Source organism: Apiospora marii (genome assembly GCF_038362585.1).
Source record: "Apiospora marii strain CBS 49790 chromosome Unknown utg000002l_segment0_segment0, whole genome shotgun sequence".
Lineage (NCBI taxonomy): Eukaryota > Fungi > Ascomycota > Sordariomycetes > Amphisphaeriales > Apiosporaceae > Apiospora > Apiospora marii.
This window is the reverse complement of record NW_027117373.1, coordinates 4,995,972-5,018,645: the sequence shown is the minus strand read 5'-3', so window position 1 is coordinate 5,018,645 and position 22,674 is coordinate 4,995,972. Positions and strand designations below refer to the sequence as shown.

The 22,674-nt window shown below is 53.9% G+C and overlaps 7 protein-coding genes across 7 annotated transcripts; all 7 read right to left on the bottom strand.

Moving 5' to 3' along the window:
• Nucleotides 1-11: 11 nt before the first annotated feature.
• PG985_003301 (uncharacterized protein) lies at nt 12-3,614 on the bottom strand (the record flags this gene model as incomplete). The annotated part of the gene is made up of 8 exons (XM_066823070.1): nt 12-476; nt 605-1,068; nt 1,438-1,717; nt 1,834-1,950; nt 2,280-2,464; nt 2,578-2,694; nt 2,872-3,346; nt 3,399-3,614. The coding sequence occupies 8 exons, from the start codon at nt 3,612-3,614 to the stop codon at nt 12-14; spliced, it is 2,319 nt and encodes a 772-aa protein (XP_066690502.1).
• Nucleotides 3,615-4,271: 657 nt separating this feature from the next.
• PG985_003300 (Choline dehydrogenase) lies at nt 4,272-6,200 on the bottom strand (the record flags this gene model as incomplete). Its single annotated transcript, XM_066823069.1, has 1 exon — nt 4,272-6,200. The coding sequence occupies one exon, from the start codon at nt 6,198-6,200 to the stop codon at nt 4,272-4,274; it is 1,929 nt and encodes a 642-aa protein (XP_066690501.1).
• A 1,799-nt stretch (nt 6,201-7,999) lies between these two features.
• On the bottom strand, nt 8,000-9,337 carry PG985_003299 (uncharacterized protein; the record flags this gene model as incomplete). The annotated part of the gene is made up of 1 exon (XM_066823068.1): nt 8,000-9,337. One exon carries the CDS (start codon nt 9,335-9,337, stop codon nt 8,000-8,002), a length of 1,338 nt encoding a protein of 445 aa, XP_066690500.1.
• A 1,359-nt stretch (nt 9,338-10,696) lies between these two features.
• On the bottom strand, nt 10,697-12,517 carry PG985_003298 (uncharacterized protein; the record flags this gene model as incomplete). Its single annotated transcript, XM_066823067.1, has 9 exons — nt 10,697-10,818; nt 10,892-11,019; nt 11,079-11,190; nt 11,271-11,500; nt 11,566-11,646; nt 11,701-11,771; nt 11,823-11,896; nt 11,950-12,026; nt 12,084-12,517. 9 exons carry the CDS (start codon nt 12,515-12,517, stop codon nt 10,697-10,699), a joined length of 1,329 nt encoding a protein of 442 aa, XP_066690499.1.
• Nucleotides 12,518-12,779: 262 nt separating this feature from the next.
• PG985_003297 (uncharacterized protein) lies at nt 12,780-13,205 on the bottom strand (the record flags this gene model as incomplete). Its single annotated transcript, XM_066823066.1, has 1 exon — nt 12,780-13,205. The coding sequence occupies one exon, from the start codon at nt 13,203-13,205 to the stop codon at nt 12,780-12,782; it is 426 nt and encodes a 141-aa protein (XP_066690498.1).
• A 2,218-nt stretch (nt 13,206-15,423) lies between these two features.
• On the bottom strand, nt 15,424-16,034 carry PG985_003296 (high mobility group box domain-containing protein; the record flags this gene model as incomplete). Its single annotated transcript, XM_066823065.1, has 4 exons — nt 15,424-15,450; nt 15,508-15,629; nt 15,694-15,789; nt 15,968-16,034. 4 exons carry the CDS (start codon nt 16,032-16,034, stop codon nt 15,424-15,426), a joined length of 312 nt encoding a protein of 103 aa, XP_066690497.1.
• A 4,997-nt stretch (nt 16,035-21,031) lies between these two features.
• PG985_003295 (Centromere protein Cenp-H) lies at nt 21,032-21,868 on the bottom strand (the record flags this gene model as incomplete). Its single annotated transcript, XM_066823064.1, has 3 exons — nt 21,032-21,413; nt 21,479-21,635; nt 21,691-21,868. The coding sequence occupies 3 exons, from the start codon at nt 21,866-21,868 to the stop codon at nt 21,032-21,034; spliced, it is 717 nt and encodes a 238-aa protein (XP_066690496.1).
• Nucleotides 21,869-22,674: the final 806 nt, after the last annotated feature.

Sequence of the window (22,674 nt, the reverse complement as noted above, 5' to 3'; positions counted from 1 at the left end):
TGGGCGCCAAGCTAGGAAGGACGCTTACTGCAGAGCCAGAACGACCAGAGGACCTTGTCCGGGATCGGCGGGCCGTTCGGGTCTTTGGCCCGTTGATCGGCCATTCGGTATAGCGTGTCCATCAGGCTGCCGAGCGGCATGTACTCCATAAAGATGAAGTCGAACCGGTCGATATCCAGCTGCGCGTCGGGGTTGTTGGGGTCCTCGGGAGGCGGATTCTGCCCGGCACTTCTAGCTTTCAGGATTCGCTCGTATCGCCGCTCCCGTAGCCTCAGCTTCGCCTCCCAATTCTTCCATCGTCGCCTGTGTGCTTTCTCCTTCTCCTCCGGACTTGGGGGCGGCTGGGGCCGTCGCGACGCCCCCTCGTCGTCGCTGCTGAGCGCGTCGTCGCTCGAGTCGTTGGGGTCCACCTCTTCGTGAAAGGCGGGCCCCGACGAATGGAGGATCTGGACTGCGTGGGCAGATCGCTTGACTTTCTGCTCGGTAGTAGGTTAGGTAATCAGTAATGTTTGTAGCCTGAAGACTAGAGGAGAGAAGAAGAAGAAAAAGTAAAACCAAGCCAAGAACAAAAGGAAAGGATTTGTCCTCATCTGAGCTTACTCACCTCCATCATCCGGGCCTCGTGTCGAAGTTCGGTGTTGTACCTCAGCGTGCCGCCCGTCTTGAGGACGAAGTCCTTAGCCGCATCGGGGTTGTTGGGCGGGGTGTACGTCATCTTCAGGGCGATGCCCTGGCCGCCGCGGCCGAGCAGCGTGCGGTAGCGGTAGCGGGGCGGGAGGTCGAAGTGGCGCCTCGTCGTCGCCAGCGCCAGGGCCCTTTTGTGCCGGGTGGCGGCGCTGGGATTGTCCTCCGGGCTGATGGCCGGCTCGCGCGCGAAGCCGACACGGCCGGCGATGCCCTGCCGCACCGGGGCCGCCGTGGCGTCGGTCCGGGTCCTGGGCGTGCCGTCGACGTTGATACCATCGGCCTTGACTTTGGCTGCCTTAGGCTTATCGCCCGTCACCCGATACACGTTGAAAATGTAGTTTTCGATCCGGAGGTCCTCTTCGTATCTGTCTTTATCAGCCCCTGTCAAAGAAGAAGCCATGATGAGTTCGGGGTCTTGAGTAATCCACCACTCCGAGGGTCACAAGAGCAATGACAGCTGTGAAGGATAGAAGGGGGTGGAACCGACGAGGAGTCAACATAGGTGGAACAGCTTGCGTTGGATCGGCATGGGATGGCGAACAAAGCCCATTTCTGTTTGCGTTTGCTGCTATTCTAAGACAGGGGCGGGTCAAAGGAAACCGTCTCCAGGCAAGACCAAAGACAGAACCGACAAAAGAACCCATATGATTGGCTCGTGCATAATATATGGACTTGCACAATGCATTATTCTGTCTAACTTCTATACTGCTATTAATTACATACCCGTCCCCCTACCCGTCATAGACGTACTGTTGCACCCACCCCGGATCTCGCCGTCGGTAGCATCCCGCCTTCTTCTCCCGACTGCCCGTTTCGCCTGGTCAAGGAGGAAGTCCAGCTTGGGGCGATCTTTAGGGTCGTGCTTGAGACAGTTGACGATGGTTTGCCTCAGCTCACGGTCCACTTCGCTGTACCGGGCATCGTCGAGCGTCAGAGCGTACGACTGGTGTTGCCTGCGTCGGATTATTTCTGAGGTTACTAGCCTTGGCGGCCTCGGTGGCACACAGTACGTGATCAGCTGCCACATCACCTAGAGAAGTAGATGGGTTTTACCCAGTCAGCCATCTTGCAACCCCCTAATCTCGACAGATGGCCGAGAATGCCTTCTCCTGCAGCCTGATTAGAAATGTATATCGTGAAACTTACAAGGGCCATTTGCCAGATGTTAGTATGCGAGTCATAATTGCCGGCCACGGGTTCCTGGGCAACGTCATCGCCGTCCCGGCCCTGTGGTAGATAGTCCCAGTCGGGACAAAATTGTTCCTGTAGTGGATTTCATGTCAGCGACAATTTCCCCTAAGCCCAGCACTGTGTTGTTCATGGAGCTGCCTTACTGGTGTGTAATGTCCCGGCTTGCCGTGTTCTCGCAACATCGCATAGTATCCGCTATTTCGTCGCGTCAGCTACTTACGACAAGTTATATAGCATGTCATGTAGTTGCAGTAACGTGTGTGATTTCATACTTCCTTTTGTTTCGCTTGACTTTGTTTGCAATACCAAAGTCGCCAAGCTGGGTAACCAGGTAGGGGTCTCGTTAGCATTAAGTACATATACCCCTTGATGCCTGGGCCTCCAGAACTTGTGAGTTTTACCTTGAGAGCGGGGATCAGGTCGTGCTCTGTTGGCTCGTTGTACTCTCCCACGGAATTTTGCATATTGATGTCAAATTCGGGTGGAATCACCGGCTCGCCGCCCGCGGGAACTAAATTAGGGGCCAAAGCAGCGCTGTTGCCATCTGCCCGTACTCTGTATGGGTACACGGCCGGCCCTAGGAAAACTAGGTAACGGGTAGACTATCAGCATCGCAGCGTACATACGCAAGGGCATGGGCCTGCTCTTTTTGCCATGCCCATTCCCTCTTGAGCGAAATGAGCGCTTGAAGCAACTTACTGTTTTTGGCGTCGATGTCGAAGTGGACAATACGCTGGTTCCGCCACCTTTTTCGAGGGGGAGGGAGGTCCTCGAGCAACATCTGGCTCGCATCGTGCGCGCCGATATCCAGCCCCGCTAGGTCTTGTTCCATGGTTTTCCGCTTCTGTCCCGTTGTCCTGCCTCTGCCTTGGGCGAACTTGCGGGGAGGATAAGCCATCGCCACGCATGCTCGTATCACTGTTTGTGAGGTTTTCCGCCGTCAGTTGAGTGCAATTACCACCGCGCCAAGTCGAGATGGGGGGGCGCACTTACTGCAAAGCCAAAACGACCAGAGTATCTCGTTCGGTATCAACACATTGGCGTCATCGTTCACAATTCTGAAAATCACCTGCTCCAGATCGCCAAATGGCAGGTACTCCATGAAGATGAAGTCGCGTCGGTTAATCTCGAGCCCAGCATCGGGGTTGTTGGGGTCTTCTGGCGGGATGGGCTGTGGGGGCACGGCTCCGGTTGCCTCGTTGATAGCGTCGACTCGCGCGTTCCTGGTGTCATTTCTCGTCTCCCATCTCTGGTATCTTTGGTCGTGCGCTGCATGCTTCTGTCTCCGAGCCGGGGCCCGGCGGTCTTTCCTACGCGGCTTCGGCGGAGGCGGCCCGTCCACGCTCTCGTCGCCGCTGCTGTCGGCATCGGGGTCGTCGCTCGAGTCGTCCGCATTCGGCTCCTCGAAGCCTCGGGCGGGTCCGGACGAGTGGATGATTTGCACACAGTGGGCCGCTCTCTTGACTTTCTGGCTCCAATGTCAGTCTTAGGGCCTTTCTCTCCCAGAACTTCAAACCTACTTCCATCATCCGTGCTTCTTTCCGGATATCGGCAGAAAAGTTTGGACCATTTTTTTCCGTTTTCAGAACAAAGTCTATGTTTGGAAGATTGGGGTTGCGCGCCTGGTACGTCATCTTGAAGGCGGCGCCTTCGCCTCCGGCACCGAGCAGTCGTCGGTAGTTGAAGCGGGGCTGCACCTGGAAGAAGGCTCGGACGGCGTTAATGGTCGCCTGCATATTGGCGTTATTTCCCGCCGCCGGTCTGGAAAGTAACGTTGGTTGGTAAGCATTCAAGGTCTGTTCGATACCGGCCAGCACAGGTGGTTGCTGGTTGGGGCCTCTAAAGAATGGCGTCAGGTATTGGGCCGCCTGCTGAACATTCGAACCCGATCCCGGGAGAATTCCGCTTGTACGGTACTGTGACCATCTCCAGTTGTCATCTTGTATGTCGTTAATCCATTGTTGGCCAAATAGGCCTCCTATATTCCAACCGGCCATGATGAAATTCGTACTGGGTATTGCGCCACTTCAAATGCACGAAGAGTCTGATCAATGTCATTGATAGTCGTCATCTCAGCCGAGCTGACTTAGTATCGGATCCCGAGTTGAAGAAGAAAGTTGAAGGAGCAAATGGAACAAGAAAGGCTAGTCAAGAATTTGGGAATTGAGTTGTTGTTGCTCGCATGTGATGTTGAACAAAGCAATTTCTGTTTGCGTTTGTTGCTATGCTAATATTATGAGACACGAATGGCAAAAGACCACGCGAAATAAAAAAAGGCTGACTGGGTAAGGCCAATTGACGAAAGCTCGAAATAAAATGTACAAGAAATCCAGCATTTGGAGTATATGTAAATAGATGATAGATAAGTAATTTTTTTTTAAAAAAAGGACAAGTTACTCCAGCCCCTTAATGATGGCTTCCGAAATCTTCTCGGCCAGGGCGTACACCACACTCTGCGGGTGCCCCGGCGGCAGTAGCGCAAACGCGCTGGCGTCGACCACGCGCACGCCGCTCACGCCGATGACGCGGGCGAGGCTGTCGACGACGGCGGTGGGGTCGTCGCGGCGGCCCATGCGGTTGGTGCACGACGCGTGGTAGACGGCCATGAGCGTATTGTGCACGTGCGCGAGGATCTCCTCGTCCGTCTGCACCTTGTCGAGGCCGGGCCAGTACTCGACCGCGTTGGCGCGGACCGACTTGATGGCGTCGGTGTTGTAGAGGGTGCGGAGGCGCCGGTAGATGGCGATGGCGAGCTCCTGGTCGGCCTTGTGCATCATCCAGTTGGGGTTGACCTTGGGCGCGTCGAGGGGTCTTGAGCTGGCCAGCGACACGTTGCCGCGCGAGAAGGGCGCGACGAGGGCGCCGAGGACAGAGCTGTACATCTTGCCGTCCAGGGGCTGGTCCAAGAAGGGGATGTCGAAGGGGCCGATGTAGCCGGCGGCGGAGAAATACTCGATGTGGGGCCATTCGGGCGCGATGCTGTCGAGCGCCTCTCGGGTGGCTTGGGACATGTTGGCCGACTGGGGGAGCCGCTCCCACGCGAGGAACTCAGCCACGTTGGTTGTTAACGGGCCGGTCTGCGACAGGGCATATTCGGCAATGGCATCTGCAAGTATGAGCGGGTTCCCGATAACCTTGTTCAGGGTATCGATCGTGACCTGGTACGACGGTCCGAAGAGGACGTGATCACTGAAGTTTTGGCCGACACCAGGACGGTCGGCAATGACCTTGATGCCGTGCTGAGCAAGATGGGCTGCCGGTCCAATACCCGACAGCATGAGCAGCTGCGGAGAGTGGATAGCACCGGCAGAGACAATGACCTCCTTCTTGGCCTTGATGACGTACGAGGGCAGCAAGTCCATGCCGACCTCGACTCCAGTGGCCTTCTTGTTATCATCAAAGAGGATCTTCTTGCCGCGAGTGGCCAGGTAGACGGTCAATTTGCCCTTGGTGCCCTTGTTCTTGGCGTGGTAGAGGAAGTCCGCGGAAGTGGAGCGAACCTGGTCCTTTGGCTTGGTGGTGAGCTGGGAGTAGTGATATCCCGAAAGTGTGCCCTGGTTGAAGGCGCCAGTGACCTTCATACCCAGGGCTTCGAAGCCCTTGGCAGCCCAGCTTGACCAGGAAGCCGCCCAGTTGGCGTAGGAGACTTGCAGCGGCGCATTCTCTTGCTTCGCAGCGAAGTCGGATTCGTAGTAGACCGGCGTCGCATTGGCCGGGCGCACATTGTTGTTGGGCGGCGTGAAGGTGATGCTCTTCTCGAAGTAGGGCAGCAGAGCGTCAAACTCGTAGCTTTCGTCGCCTACAGCCTCGGCCCAGGTCTTCATCGATCCCTTGTCGGGCCTGTGGTAGATGAGGAAGTTGAGGGCGGACGAGCCGCCGAGACATTTGCCCTGGGTGTAGTGGATTTTGCGGCCGTTGCCTCCTGCTTGCGGTTCCGTGACCAGGCCATAGTCGACGGTCGGGATCGAGTCGATAGGGTTGCTGCCAACGCCGATGATGTCTCCGAGGGGTGCTGCGCCGACAACAGGCTTGCCGACTTCGTAAGACAGGCCGCGCTCGATGACGGCGACGGAGAAACCGGCTTCGGCTAGGCGGTAAGCGATCGTGTTACCGCCCGTGCCTCCTCCTACGACCACATAGTCGAAGGACTTTTGATCGCCCAAGGTTCCTTTCAGTTCACCGATCGTCGCCTCAATCAATCCGCTAGTAGCTGTCTCCAGGGACCCCGTGAGCGGGTTGAGGATAGATCCTAACAGAGGAGCGCCCGAGACAAAGCCCAACGATAGGGCGTTGAGGATCAACAGCCGTGTGGAGGCGTACATTCTGCTTCTTGGCCTGCACTCGGATGCTGGCGAACGAACGAATGGAGATCAGCGAGCAGGCAACCTAGAAAGCCGGGAACAGCGATTTTTAAAAATGATATTCGAGCGGCTTTAGGGGCCAGGTTCCGCGCAGACTGGGCCATGCACTTAGGTATGCTCCTTCTTTCTGCCCCAGTCGCCGGCACGCCGTCCCCCCGTCTCAATCGACTGCGGGTGCCATAAAGTTAGATTGCGCAAAAAGAAAAAACACGACCCCCAGATGCCCTGATGCGTCGGGCTCCAATTTTCCAAGCGCGATAACCCATGGGTTTAGAGGCAGGGCTGCCCGATTTAGTCGACCAAGATGACCGCCGATACCGAAATCGACAAGTGTCGATACGGCCCGCATCGGATTGTAACCCTCTTTGAGCGTTGGGTGTTGATTCTGATCTACACGGCGATGGGTGTCCCTGTAGGGCAGTGGACGCAGTGGAACCACCGCTCATTGCACCGTTTGGTTTTCGCTGACTCGCGCGACACTAGAGACCTCGCTCCATAAGGCCATTCCATCTCGCCGGTGGCACGTGGGACTGATTGGTCGACTGTTTGCCGTCTGTGCCGCGCAGCTGAAAACAAAACGTTCAGCATTCCTTCTAGAAGGCCGGCGGCGATCCACCGTAGTAAGGCGTCTGCGACGGCTTTGGACACTTCAGACGAGTGCCGCATGGTCATCCGATTGAGATGTGGCAATTGCTCTCGAAGCATCCGACATCTGTTCAGTCGGAACCAACATCAATTCTCAATTCAGCTGTATGGAGGCAGAAGTGAAATTAAGGAAATTGGAGAGAGATGAAACGCCCCAAAACCAACTGCCAATTTACCCCATCTGCTCCCTTACATGGGCAAAAACCGCGAGCTGCATGCTGCATGCTCTCGCAATAACGGCAAGTTCCACCAACTCCACGATAAGACGATATCTTGGCGCTGCTTGGCCTCTTTGGACCTCTAATAGGCAAGCAGCTCGGTATTGCTGCCAACGGCAGATGTACTTCCCATCAATCGATGATGGGCGATTGACAGATGCACTGACCCTGGAGTATACATGGAAATTGGATGCAATGTCGGATCCCCAATCGTATGTTGGTCGCGTCCTGTGTCCGCCATCTTTCATGTCGTTAGACAAATGATGCTGGTTGCTCGACTCTGTGGCGTAACACATTGCCCCCTTCCTCAAAAGTACCAAGTCAAATCGCGTCACGGGGACATGGAGAAGAGGGGAAGAGGGGATAATCTGACGATTAGCATCGTGGCATCCAAGATGAGCCCGACTGAGCTTAAGCTGAAAGAGGAAAAGAAAGTCCTGGGTCCCGGGCCAAGCTGACTCTTGCCTGTCATCATCCATGACCTTGTCCCAATGGACCCTGGAAACCTCCACGGCCCCTGTCCCCACTCCGCGTTTGCCGGGGTTACCTCTACATACTTGTGTACTACCTATGGACTGCACGCGGCGGCTCGTCCAGATACCCATTAGGGAGGGCTTAGCTGGGGGCGCTGGCATCCGGGGTTCGCGGCGTGTCCCTGGGAGGTCCTTCGGATCCGCCAACGGCCCTTCGCCGCCGTCAAGCTGTGTTGATATCGTTCGATCAGAGGAAGCGATCCGAGCGTACTTTTGAATGATAGACACTGCATTTCCATTCTAATTCATCTTCACTATACACTCATCTTTCAAATTCTCTCTGACGAAAGCACGATGCAACTGGCCCATAGTAAGGCCATACTCCGGGTTTCTTACCCATATGTGCTCTACTGAAAATGCCTCCCTACTCATCCCGTTCTATGCCTTGTAGTAAAGCGCGCAGCCCCGACTTGGAGTGCTCTCCCAGTCGCATCTTTGGTGTCTGTGGATCCGGAATGCCCTTGTCTTCCTTCTTGTCCACTTGTTCTTCTTCAGGGTAGTAGGGGTAGGTGGGTTTCTGTTTTCTTGGCCTCCTAGGAAGCGGCGCGATAACCTCATGTCCCTGATGGGCTTTACCCACACTGACCAAGGTTACCAACGGACTTTTCGGGAGACAGTACCAAACACTTGCCCGAAGGGTCACTTGAAACTCGTTCTCGTTCTGGAAAGATAGTCTGATGCGAGGCGGCTCTCCTTCCCTGTCCCAACTCTTCCAAACGGTATCATTGACGAGATCATGTTGGCGAGGCACCGACAAGGTGACTTCTGCACTGACGCCCGGAGCATCCACATCCATAGGCTGCCACCGCCTCTCCACCTTCGGGTCTTTCTGGAACCATCTCACAGCATCGATAGGCGCCAGAGAAATAGGCTCATACTTGTTGCGGACAGATGGCGGCCCTCCGGACTGATTTATGCCAATAGCAGCGCTGTTCGCTTTGACAGGAGGCGCGGACAGCGTGTTGGCCAGCCTGGAGAAGAGTAGAGGCGTATTTAAGATCCGCCTCTCCTGGGCAGCGCGGCGGATATGGTATGCCAGGTGAGTGGTGAATTCGAACGAGGGCGTCCACAGGGCGGAGCCGGCAGCAATAAGTTCTTTGTTGATAGCCATGGTGGACGGGCCATCGTAGGGGCAATCCAGGAGGTAGAGCACACGGGATGGGCACATATCCAGCGTGGCGCGAGAAACATCGAAGAGGTTTATAGAGGGTAAAGTAATGACGGGGTCTTGTTGGTCAGGCTGTGATCCAACTGGGCGCAAGAGGCACGACCCGTCGCTCGCCGTCTCGGCGAACCCGACGTAGATGAATATGAACAGGTCAACCTCCTGGGGTTTGTTCATGTACCTGTGCATGCCTTCATGGCACCGGCAAGGCACTGTCGGGTCCGGAGACGTGTCGTAGAGAAGCGGCATGAACCGCGATATCAACGTCAGCTGGTTCTTGGGGCCGGTCTTGGCCTGCTCCAGCTCGTGGACTTCGGTCTTGAAGCCGTACTGGTGCTCAAAAGTCTTCCGAAGACTATGGATGCCAGATTCAATCTCGGGATGCTTCTCAGCATCGGTATCCCAGTGGCAGAGAAAGACAGAAACGGTGCGTTTTGGTGACTCGATCGTAGGTAGCAGCTCAGTTGATAGCGCGGTATCGAGGACATCTTTAATTGTGTGATAGGGAGTACCATGTTGGCGTTCGAGGAGCTCCATGACCAACTTTCTTGTGTTGGGCGGCTAATTGAATATATATATTCAAGGTTAATTGTGATCTTGTGTGAAATGTTTTGTGTGTCCTAGGTCCAAAAACTGGCACCCGACAACTTGTTGTACATAATAATATAGGCTCATGTTTGGCGTGTCTCCGATAATGTCTGTCGGTTGTGAGGTGTGTCATGCTAATGAAAGTCTCCTCGAAGCCAACCTACCGAGAAAAATCAGAACCTAAAATTAGTATATGGATTATGTTCCATGAGGGGAGAAGAATCCAATACTGAGAAGAATTAGCCATTGCAAAACCAGAAGTTGTATTCACAAATCCTTCACGTCAAAGTTGGTGCTCTTGACTACCACCATCCTTGGTCAAAGTTGGTACTCTCAATTACCACCAACCTTGAGATTCGATGACCAGCTGGGCGCCCTGGTCAATCCATCATTAGCAACCATCGTGAGAGTGGTTGACGATTCCGGGTCATTCCCAATCAACCCGCAGCAAACCGTCACCATAGATGCCCATCGCGTTGCGGAGTTTCGCAGACTGGGTGAACAGGCAACAACAGCCAGAGACGCCGCCGATGATCCCACTGATCGACAGATCTGGCAAGATGTCCATCAATTCTTTTACATAAAGATTGGGCGGGAGAAAGTGTGTAGAGAGAAGCAAATAACTGTATTATGTCAAGTAAATAACAGAAATTTAATAGTGGAAAAGAAGCCGTCCATGCATCGCATCTAATACGCACACCCTGCCAACGTTCCGCGTCCGGTCTTGGTCATACAGGTCCGCCGTCAGAATGCCAGTACCAGTACATAATCATAATGCTTTTCCTGTGTGGGGGTATCATGCAATCTGCCTTGGTCGTTAAAAAACGTAACTTCGTACAATGTGTCTGCCATACAACTTCGTGTTTCTTCGTAACATCAGGGGGGTCGTCAGGATCGTGAGTCGTAATCTCGTCAAAAAAGCGCTGTCTAAGTAGATAGAAATCAAAAGGGGTGGTGTGGTAGTTTAAGGTGGAGTTGAGCGTAAGCCGAAAGCAAGTTAACTCAATAGCTGAGAAATGAAGGCGGCAAAATCAATCCAATCATGGAGGAATCGTGAAGGGTTTGGATCACCCCTGAACTTCGATGGAGGGGTGTACAGAGAGGACCTCAAGATTCCTCGACAGACGGGCCGGTGTCATGTTCAGATGGTTCGGATGACGTAGCCGAAGGTGGTGCTTGTTCTTCGAACAATTCTTTGAATCGTTTGGCCCCTTTCGAAGGAGACCGTCAGCATGCTTACATACCTCGGCGCTCTCCACCATTGAAATACCTTGTGAGTGCGTAAATTCCAGCTCAAGCGCATGGAATTTACTCTGGCGTGGGTCCGTGGTACTGGCGCGATAGTTGTTGCAGAAGACGTAAGGGCTGACGTCTCGGATCGCGACGACGTGGGAAGTCTTCCGCAGCAGCCAACTCCGTAGGGGTCCTTTCTGATCAGGCACTAGTCACTCTGTTAAAATCTCCGATGTCATGGTCTGAATCCTAAGGTACAGAGGTGCTCACGGAATGCGGTCCAAACGGGACAGCCTTTCAAGGGCCCATCCCAAACCGCGGCATGGAGGCGCCGGCGTTTTGTCAGCGCATCTTCGTACACCTTGAGGCAGTGGTTGAATCCATCATCGAAGATTTGCCTGCCGTATTGTCTTAGCATGAAGGGCTCATCCAAGGAATAGGACACGCATCGACTTACGCTTGAAAGAGCTTGGTCTCCTTGCGAATGTCATACTCTTCCTCGCGGATGTTGACGAACATCGGGCTGCGTACCTTGAGGCAGACGAACGTACAGTAGAAGAGAACCATTTCTGTGACGGGGTAAGCATGCTGGGCACATGGGGCTAAATCCTCCAAATTGTATCCTGCAGCGCGTTTGGAAGATGCTTACCTTCCCACGTGATGAAGGTGAGTTGCGCCCATGGCTTGGTCCGGCCCTCGGAAACGCTCCATCGGGTGAACGTCAGTCTCGAGTCGAAGTCTCGCTTGATGCACAGCTCATGAGCTCCTTTGATGGCAGCCCAGGGTTCGCCACTGTGGATCTGCCGAACCATGAGGGAGGGGATCTCGTCCAAGCCTTGAAGGAAGAAGGTGACAGATACCTTGTCGTCGTCGAACGTTCTAAGGTCAAATGTCAACGGACACCGCACGACATGGGGAGTGGTTGAAGTGGACTCATCTCCTACCTCTTGGCAAGCGTCTTGATGTCGGACAGCATGTCGATAGAACCCAAGCGACGGAATGGGCCGTAGGCTCGAGAGAAGAAGCTAGAGGGTGTGAGCATATTTGGTAGGGTGCGGGCGGATTTCGTTCAAGCTTACCGGTGGCTTCTCTTAAACTCGGTGCGAGAAGGGAGCGGCCGAGTGAAGATATCCTCGGCCCAATGGGTGTTCTGGTACAAGTCAATAGCAAAATCACCAGCTGCGTTTATATATAAACTCACCGTCTCTTGTTCCCAGAATGCCATCGCTTTCTGTTGGCGAATGAGGTGGTCCTGGTGGATAGGACTCGGCGGTGCTGGGATCCGAGGTCAGTCGGGCAGTCAATTCGGCAGTAGCATGCGCACTCACGAATGCCTCTGGCTTCGCGAAGTTGGTAGATTCGAATGCGGAGGGTCTCGAGCCCGTTCATATCGAATTCAGGAGACCTATCTCTAAGTGAGCAGGGGGGTACGTCGAAGCAGACCTGAAGTGAATGATCCTACTTGGTGAGGAGGTGCTTTAGCATATCCAGGAATGCGTGGTACATGGCAAACCGGGCGGGCAGCGGCGTGCCCGGGAGCTCCTCGCTCATGACATGATACATCTTCCGCCATCGGTGCTCCTTATCGAGGCTGCGGTTCTGGACGAAGTCGGTGATGTCCCGTAGACTCCTGGAAAAGCATGGGAGTATGACGTTGAGGTAGTCGGTAACCACCGGAACACGTGCGATATGGAGTTGAGAGAGATCCGCTATCGTGAGCAACATCTGGTGGCAGAGTTGGATCTGTTGGATCAGGCCCTTCAGGTGCGCATGGAACTTCTCTGGCAGGCTGAGGCAAAGCCCCTCGAGGCTTAGCGACACGATCCGGGCCCGCTCGGCCTCGAGGCAGCATCCATTGAGCAAGCTGGACCCGACTTCTCTCGTGATCACATCCATGGCGGCCAGGTCCTCAGCGTTGGGTAATCCGGCAGGAGTTGGGAGGCGTGAAGTGCACTACTCAAAAGGGTTTCATGGTGTTCAACGGTAGTAATCGTATTCATATCTGAGTCTTGGGCCGGACAAATCGGGAGAGGTGTTTGCGTGTGCGGCAAACAGGAAATCAGAAGCCAGGTGGGAAAACAAAGGAAAGAGGGGATCACAGCCTGAGACCTATACGCACGGGAGATTGCGAGTCAAGAGATAAATAGAGGAAAATGCTTCAATTCGGCCCAAGGTAGGCAAAGTAAGCAGCAGCGGCAGGCTCTCCCTGCTCCGCAGTAGGCCGGCCAAGTGGCCGTGTGGGGAAAGAGCAAAGGCCGGCTTCAGTGATACGCGCGCAAATGTGCATATGAAAGACCACGCTGTCTTGGATGTAAGATAGAAGAGGTGACCGGCGATAGGATGTTTCTAGATTGAAACTGCCATTCGTCCAATAGTAGGTAGCCAAGAACTGCTGGGTTCCGGGTGTCGACGGGAAGACGTCTATCGTACGAGAAGCACCAGGTGCCTGGTTGCGCTGAGCAGAGGCGTGGGTAAATGCATCAACTCGATGACGGAGAAGAAACCGAGGGAAAATCGTAGATACCACAAAAGTCGATGATACCCCCACGAACATCACTTTGGAACCAGGGTAGCCGAGGGGCATGATGATGATGATGAATGATGGCAGACGGCATTAAAGTATTGGCAATGGTAAGCCGGATCTGCCAATCGACCCTCGACGAACACCAAGCTCGAGCGCACCCGGGCCTCAATGCCATTGACTCGAATTGCTTGCTGCCGGAGACGGAAGATGCGTGGGTAGCAGAGTTTAACAGCATGTCGGGCATGTCTAGTAAGCGACTGCCACGAATTCCCACGCCCACTTCTCGTAAAGTAAGATGCAATGCGGATTGGTCGAGCCGGTTGCAAGCCGTGTCATGTGTAGGTGCTTCGCTACCCCGACGCGAGCAGCGTGCATAAGCCGCCTGCGGAGAGAGGGGGGGTTGGACCAGTCCCGGCCGACTCTGTGGCATATCGCAATACCTATCACCGCGGCGACTCACATTGATCGTAGAGGCAACAAACCATCTATCTGGTCCCTCCAGCGCCAGCTTGGGCTCGAGGTTTGCCACAGCTGGTGCTACGTGTCCCCGATCGCTGCCATGGCAGTCCCTGATTGCAAGATGCCGACTGCTTGAATGCCTGACTCGTGGTCAATGATGAAAACAGAGACCTCGGCAACCCGAGCAAACAACAAATTGCATCGGTTTTCGGAGAGGTTTCCTTTTCCTCGATGAATTGTGCACATTGGGGTGGTGCTGAAGGTGGGCTTGTGCGATACGGTTTCGGTATACTGCAGCTAGAGATAAGCAACATGGACGGGACCTACCTCGAGCCATCATAATTAATTGAATCCGAAGTAAACATGTCATGGTACTTTCGGATACCGGACGGATACGGGTGCCGATTCCCGCACAGGATGCTGCTGCTGTTTTGCAGGTGTGTTCTGTATATGCTGGCAGTGATTGTGCTTCAAAAGGACCAGGCATAGCGACATCATCAGCATTCCAGTGGTTTCGGGCTTATTCGTCAGACTTGACCAAGCTCGCAATATTCTCATGTCCATATACTGTAATGACCATTTCAGTCACCCTAATCAGTATTGCTCCGATCGCATGCCCGAAAGAAGCCGGGGTGCCTTGAATTCTGTCGCCGCATTTCACGGCACAGTCGTCCTTCAGAGCGGACCCGAGATCTCCAGGCTAAAGCGACCGCCCTCTGTTGAAGAACATCGATCGGGGCGGAGTCTGTCCAAGCGACCCTGCCGGCCGGTAAGGAGGAGGCTGCCAAAAGCAATCGAGGCTGCGAGGCTCAAAACTGTCAGATCCCTGGACCCTTGGGGGGTTAGGCAACCATCAATGAGGCTTTCTGTAACGTAAAGCCCTGCCTTTTGAGCATACCAGGCTATCCAGGACCCAATCAGGAACTGGCTCTTCACCCTGCCCGCCCACCACTACCTACACCACACCACTGCACCCGGAAGGGGTCAGCCCTAGGGGTGGACCATGGACCGTGGACCGTGGACCGTGGCGATGGGCCAGATGGATGGATTGATGGGATGCAGGATCCGGTTACACGGACCCTTTTATGTTCAGCTGAGCATACAGTACACGTTACGGGGTCCAGATGGGTAGGATACGCGATTTGTATCCCTTCGATGACGATGGCGCTGCTCTTGGTATCATATTCCCCGTGGATGTTCGGCAGGCCAATTTCCTGAATTGCTATTATATAGCAGGCAATTCGTTCGATTGGATGCCATGGTCAATGGAATAAACATTATGCCAATAGCAGACAGGCAGACATAGGTCGCCATTGATGTTGATTACCCATCCCAGATACTACGAATTAACAAACCCACACAACCTTCCACAACTAGACAGCATGTTGGAATGAAGGCAAGAAAGTAGTCAATTGTCACTCACGGGTTGAAGCTATTCACGTTCACGTCGAGATGTGGGCAATCGCCACTGTGTCATGATGTGAATACTGTACATTTGTTTTCGATGACTATGGTATCTGAGAACGTTCACGACAACTTCATCGCCCTTTAAACTCATCATCAAGAGTGGTCAACTCAAATCATTATTGACTCTGGAAAAATGCAAAGCAAAACCTTAGGCACGCGGGCCTGTCCCTGTGCGACAACACCGTTCCGAGATCCATATTACAGTCAGAAAAAAGGAAAACCCAGGCCATCCACTTTGTGCCCAGGCTTTCCCGGCAGAAGACGACCAAGCGTGAAGTCATCTCTCATGAGTTAGGCTCTCGTGGACGGAAGCGAAGCGAAGAAAACGAGAAAAGCAGTGACATAAAAAAGTTTACTCCTCGTCGTCATCATCACCGGCCTAATCTCTATCAGACGAACGTCTTTGGAGTGATTATTCTCATGTCGAGAGACCTACTTGGTAAGCTTGCTTCTCGTCCTCGTATCGCTTCTTGTCGGTAGCAGCCTTGGCCTCATAGGGACCACGCTGCTTATCGTTCAGAGCCTTCCAGCGCTCACCAAGGATCTTGCCGACCTGGCCTGTAGGGGGAAGGGGGTTAGTCAAGGGGGGAACGGGACACAGCCAGCAGTTGGGGTGGCTTACCGAAAGAGATGCCAGGGTTCTCCTCACGGACGTTCTCACGCTGCTCGTTGGCGAAGAACATGTATGCAGACAGACCACGCTTAGGTGCGTTGGGATCTGACGGAGAAGCAAGTTAGCAGGGTGCTCTCAGATGTAGGCAATGGATGGGTGCAACTTGTCGGATGTCGCCGGCACCAAGTAGCCAGTATCGCAGAATGCCAGGCTTCTTGGTGCATCGTAGACACCCTCCTATGCATCGGGAGAATGTGTAGTACGAGGGGACGGTTAAACTTACCCTTCTTGCCCTTTCTCTTCTCGACCTTGCCGGTCTTACCGCGCTTGGTGGTAGCTTCCTTAGGCATCTTTAAATCGTGTTAGTCCAGCTTCCTCAAGGGTGTACCAGATGCGTTCTGGACGGGTTGTGCTGGGGGTTCGCGTGGTGCATGGGGACGGGAGAATCGACCAGCGACGGCGCCGTAAGACGCGTCGCGGGGCAGATTGGGCGATAACGCGTGACAGGGGCGCGGGCGCAAGTGTGTGGTGCACTTGGGTCGCAAGCGCAATTGCACGTCCCAACGCGCGGCAATTGGGAATTGAAGCTTGGAATCGGATCGCATAGGGTATTCTGCATACCTTGAAGTGTTTGTGCGAGGCGACAGATGTATGTGTGGTGGTTGTTGAAGCTATGGTGCGAAACCGCTGTTAGTGAGTTGATCGCACTTAGACACGAAGGTTGTGGTAATGATGCGCGATGCGTGGTTGTCGGCTCGAGAGGCAAAGGCCAACCAGTTGTGCGAAGGTGATGGCAAAGCTTGGACAGCTCGAGAGAAACCAGCTCAATCGCGCGTTTGGTGACGGATGCACAGCGACCAAACGTCGAAAAACCCGGCCAATGGCGATTGTGACAAAGGCAGAGGGAATTTGCGAATGAATAACTTGGGGATAGGGCGGATGGGCCAGAGTGACTTGTGGTTGGGAGGCAAGTGCCATAGAAGGGGAAGTACTCACTGGATAGTATGCTCGCCTTGAGTGTGTTGGCAAGCGGTTGTAGGTGAAGACACGATTTTGGGTGGGAGATTTGTATGGGAGGAAATGGGTGAGAGAAGAGAAGGGAATTTGTATGGGGGGAAAGTGGTAGAGGGCCTTTTTACTATGGGCTGGGCCTGGCTGGGTGATTGCGCGGGCAGAGGGGGTGAGGGACCAGACCAGAGGGACCAGACCAGCCAGGCTTGATGGACTTGACTGCAAAGTGTCTGGTGTGAGTGAGTGGTGTGTGTGTGCGCAGGCGCAGGAGGGGAAAAAAAGAGGGAGGGGGGCCCGGCTTCTGCTTCTGAGGGGGAAGCCAAACCAGACATGGACCCAGACAGACATCACACACAATAATACACTACTACGCACCGCGACCAGGCCTACACCTACATACCGTACTGTACTGTGCAGCATGTACATACATCCACGCCCGGCGCTCCCACTCCCACTCACACACTTCACGTACACACGCACTACCACTCCCAGTCACTCTCGCCCTCGCTCTCTCATCTATGCACCCGCTCCGTTCATTGGCTTCCTTGCCTTTGTACACCACACACATACGACGACTGTAACCCGCACACTCCCTGCCCTGCCTAATCCATCCAGTGCCAGGGCTTAGGGAGACGGCAGTTCTGGTTCACTGAGACTGGGCATAATTTTGGGAACGGAGCCTCGAGAGCCTGGCACTCGCGAAGATCTGGGTGGGTTCTCTCTTGTTTTTTTTTCCTTCTTTCCTTCCATGTTCCTGATTGTCGTGTCTCGTGTCTGGCTGAACTTGTGCTAGCCTACCACTCCGGCCTGTCCACTGCAGGAGAGCAGCGTCAATACATACTCGCGCTGCTTTATGCACGTATGTGCGGATTGCGTTAAGGTACCACCTAGCCACTCACCACACTCACCACCCACTCATTTATCCAGCCAGGCAGGCAGGCAGTCATTGATTCAATGCACGTTTGTTTGTAGGAAAAAAAACAAGGCTCTGAGATTTGAGGCCTCCTTTTTTTTGTTGTTGTTTGGTCTCTCTATTTATATCTCCATCGTTGTTCCCATCCATCAATTTTGCGCAAATTCATACTCGGTGGTCAATCGAGTTACACTTCTTCCACTGAGTGCACAGTGATGGCGAGACTCGCCACTGCGTTAAAACAGCAAAATGAAGGGTGTATTGGCATGAGCGAGTGATGCAGATGCCACACGCTTTCGCGGGCCAGTTGGGGCATGTTTATCAATCAAAAAATTGGCTGGCTGCTTCTGCCTCCCTCCCTGCCCATGTCACTCATCTGCAACCGATGTACTGCAACTGCGCGGCCTTGTAGCGCGTCCACCACGGCTCCAGCTACAGTACTGTGTACTTGGAGTGCGATCCATGGGTGCTGCTGGTCTCATCTGGGCGTCGTTGGCGAGGTCCCTTCCAAGCCATCCGGCCGTCTCTTTCAATTGACACACATCACTCTCCGTCGCCTACCCCCATCCATTATTGAGCATAAACCCTCCCATGCCCACGTTTCCTTCAATCAGCGTGCTGCCTGCGCCCACTGACTTTGCCTACGCCTTTACCTGCACCCTCCCAGGGCCGTCGGTTTGTCACACACCTACGGCTGAGTGAACCTCGCAGCTCGGTAGCAGGCCATGTACCTCGCGGTCCCTGGTTAGCGTGAGTGGTACATTGGCCTATCTACTGTTCCATGACGAACAAAGTGGGTGCGATGCTTTTTGGAAGCTGGTGCTTTTGTCGCGCAGCAGCTGATTTCCGTGACACACCATTTTGCTGGGAGTTTCGACGGTCCCCCAATTTGCCTGCGGCCGACTTTTCCCTCTCTTCTTGCCTTTTCTTGCTGCTCCCAGGACACGGACGACACAGCTTTCTTGGAGTCGCCTTCATGTTCCAATGCTTGGCCAACTGCAGCCACCTTCCTCACCCTCTCTCCCCTTTCCTTCCTCCCCAAACGAAGCTGACACACGCACACTCTCTCCAACATGCCATAGGCCCCTCCTAACACGCTTTTATTAGTCAACCTATCAACGCGCTTTGTTTCAATCCCACTTCTAAGCTTGCTCATCACTCGCTGTCTATGGATCATCTCGACAATAGGTCTGCATGCTGGGCTGGATCAATACCTACTGATCTCATTTCTACTACTACCTATCGGTATTGGCTTATCAACTAATGTTCATATTACTTAGAATGACCGATGATTAGCCATATGGCAGGCGCTATGAGGATGCTAACATAGTGTAATGCGGGCAGTCATCTGCTGTTGTCTCCGAAGCCACTTCAAGACTTGATGTGGCCTGCAGCAACATTATGTCACGAATTACCTACATACAAGCTCTTCCCCGACGATAACTCAAGGCACAGCCGTTTGGTTAGCACTACATGATCACCACCTATGTTGCAGCGGCTCACGGCGCAGACGCTTGATCTGATTCTTTTCGTGAGGCAGGAGATTGGTTTTCTTTCGGTGCGTAACCTCGTGGCACCAAACCTCTGCAGTGAGCCTCCTTTATAGGCCATCGGACTGCGGCTTTGATATTGGTTAATCTGCCTGCCCGGTGAACGTGTCGTACGCATCTTGGATAAGTGCAACCATGCTCTATCCCATCCCCACTGCAAATCGGTCTTTGTTTCCAGAACAGAGAGCTACATACTGCTCGCAACTGCCACGATCGTTGCATAGGGGTATCGATGCAAGGCCCGCCCCTCCAAGATGCCGAGCTTGTCTGTCACGTCAAATACTGCACCCATGGCGATAACCCTTCAGCTATCTATCATGAGTGGGTACAGTGGTGCACCCCATCTTCTCGGGAGTTGAACCAACCACCCAGGGCTACTATCATTTCACTCGTTGGCTAATGGGCGGATGGCTAATCCGACTACACTCCAAGCACCCAAGTCCAGACTGATCCCGATGCTGCTTTATGCGCAACAGGGGGAAGGACGCGATGTCATGTCTTATTGCCTTGAACGTATTCCAAGGCTAGCAACCAACGTCCAAAGTAACGGACAATGGCAAGCATGGGATGTCTCGCTAGCCCCAATGCAGAGGCAAAATCAGTGTTGAGCTCAATGTACCTGGCCTCCGGAGGAGTACACTGTACAGGCCATGCCAGGTTTCTTCGCGGGCTTCCCTGCGTGTGTCGCACCAATCCGCACTGTCGATAATCCGACGGTCCTCCACCGCGACGCCTACTCCAAGCCCAGGCCGGAAAGGCCAGTCCACTCGGCAAAGCATAAACGACCATACAGTAATAAGAACAAATCAATCACCTGGAGACAGTCGGAGACAAGATAGGAATAGGAACAATAAGCAAGCCAGCCACGCGCCCCCAGGTCAGGGTCTGCCTTGGAAAAGTGACGGGCGGCTGATTTCACTCCATTGTAACCTTGACATCACGTGGAATATGCCTCTGCCTCGATTCCCACATCCGCGTAGCTGAAGCTATTTGCTCCAGTATTGTCAATAATTCCATCATCACCAGCTTGCAGCATGGGCCCTCGGCGTTGATGTGATTGCTGATCACGGCCTCTCACCTCGAACAAGACGGGGTTTTCCTTTCGTTGCCCAAACCAAACTAAACAATCAAATGGACTTGAAACGAGAGCGACATGGACCCCAGACAAACCAAGGCGACCGACCTCGACGACTGCGACCACGCTAATCCTCTTCCATTCAGGCACAGCTGCTCTCAGATTGGCCCGCCCAGCTTCTGAGCCCAACAGTCCAGCCCGGCCTGTGGTGATCGCGAATTGCACATGCATATGCCCGTCCCCCTTCTTTAACCCAGATCTCGCCAACCCACAACCCCCCCCGCCATCTCAGGACCCTTCTTACTTACATATGCACTCCACGAGCTTTGCGATACCCGCAAAGTCTTGATTGAACGCAGGGTTTCCCAACACTGCAGCGTCGTTTTCGCAAGCGGCGAAAGCTTCTAGTCCTGGGCCTTTTTGGGAGTATGCCTGGTTGCGTGACTGACGTGAGAGACAGAGAGAGCAAGAAAGACTTTGACGACATCTAAGCCAAACGGAGATCACAGGTTCGTTCCCTGTGGCCGGGCCGCTCCCCGCTGGGTGTAGTATTCTACTACATGAACCTCATAGGCATGCCATTCGTAAACTTGATGGGAAGTTGGATTCGCGTCTTGTTTCCACAACCCTTGCAGCAATCCATGTGTAAGTCCAACATGTGAAAATACGACAAATCGGCTTTGACTTTCCTGTGTTATGCCTTGTTACCGGTAGGCATCCACTCGCAGCCACCGGCATCGTAACGACAGCTGTGAAACGAACGAGCTTATCCAACTGGACCGCTTCCTGCCAACACCCTTAGACTCCATCCTCGTCCTCGTCCAGTACCATTCTCCTCAGACCCTCATCCTGCGCCCAGTCGACCCCGCTCCCAGCCACGATGGCACTCGCCGTACCCTTCATAACCCGCCAGCGCCGATGACTAATCCGGACCTGCGCCTCGAGCTGAGCAATCGCCTCGCGGTGCGCCGGGTTCGAGATGAGGGCGTCGTCTCGCTGACGCTTTTCCTCCGCGGCGAGCTCCAGCACCTCGGATGCGAGATCCACGTTCTCCCGGCTCAACCGGAGTACCTTGGCCTCCGTCTCGGTAAGATCGTCCAGAGTAGCGCGGAGCTCGGTAGACTGCTGGGCCAGGGTCGTCGATGTCGCGTCCCTTTCTTGCACCACCGGGAGCAAATCGCTGGTGTGATCCCGTCAGTTAAGTGCAGACAACGTTTGGCCAAATATATCGCCACCCATACGTACCGTTCAATAGGAGATGCCCTGCTTCCCGCGTGTACGGCCTGCAAAACGGGCTTCACGGACAACACGCTCTCTGCGACATCATTGCGCAGAACGTATTTCGCTCTTGTTTCAAGCAGAGCCTCTTGGGCTGCTTCAATAGACTGTGGTTCTTGTCGACCTAAAAGTACCATGTCAACATATGCTCAGCATGGCCAGTCAAAGTGCCTACTCACCAGGGACATAACTGTTGTGCGCATTGATGAGCGCTATTTCAAGTTGTAATTGCTGCAACTGGTCGTAGAGCTCTAGGACGCGCTTCTCTTGATCTGACAGCAGTAACTCGCCCGACTCTGGGTTTTCGCCCGACGTGGTAGCCAAAGCAGCCGTCGGCTTTCTGGGTGAGCGGTCCATTCTCAGCTATTTTGAAGGTATGCCTAAAACAAAAGAAAAAGTTGCATTCTCTAGCCAGACTTGTTACACCTCGAGGCACATGTAGATACCCTTGCATCCGCCAAACGCGCTGTCGCGGCGGTTAGTGTGGCTGAAGCTACTGGGGCTGGGCGGTTGTGGCGGTTGTCTGATGTAGGTATTGATGCTCTGCAGCTCAAGTTGAAGGTCCGGCCGAACCTTGAAGGGGAATATCTGCGATCCGCACCCTAGAGCACAAATTGCTGGTAAATTTTCGTATTCCGTCCGATTCTCTCTGTATGCAGACGTAATTGTCTACCAAACAAACCATCTCTTACCGCCGGCATATTGGAACATCCACCAACCACCTCTGATAAGACTCCCAACCAGTGCCAGCGAGCCAGCAGACCGCGAGATCAGCAGGCGGCAATCACAATACCCCACTACGCACAACGATAACGACTAGCACGGTCAGGTTGCCAGGGTCCTTCTTAGTGGCAACCGGGCGGGCAAGCAACAAGTCAGAGCTACTCACTAAGTGACCGCGAGTGACGATTCCTGATTCGATGCTGCGTGGCCCAGGGAAGCCTTATGCCATTGTTCGCGTGGGTGTGTCTGGTCGGACTTTAGCATCCATCGTCTCCCAATAAGCACCGAAATTTAGAGAGATACCGGTGACGGGTAATAATAAAATCAAACTGCCCAACCTTAACTTATCAAAGATTGGTGGTCAACAGGGAAACAAAGGAAAAAAGGAAGAACCAGAACCAGCCCAGAACCACCTAAACCACCCATGCGACAGTCAAAGA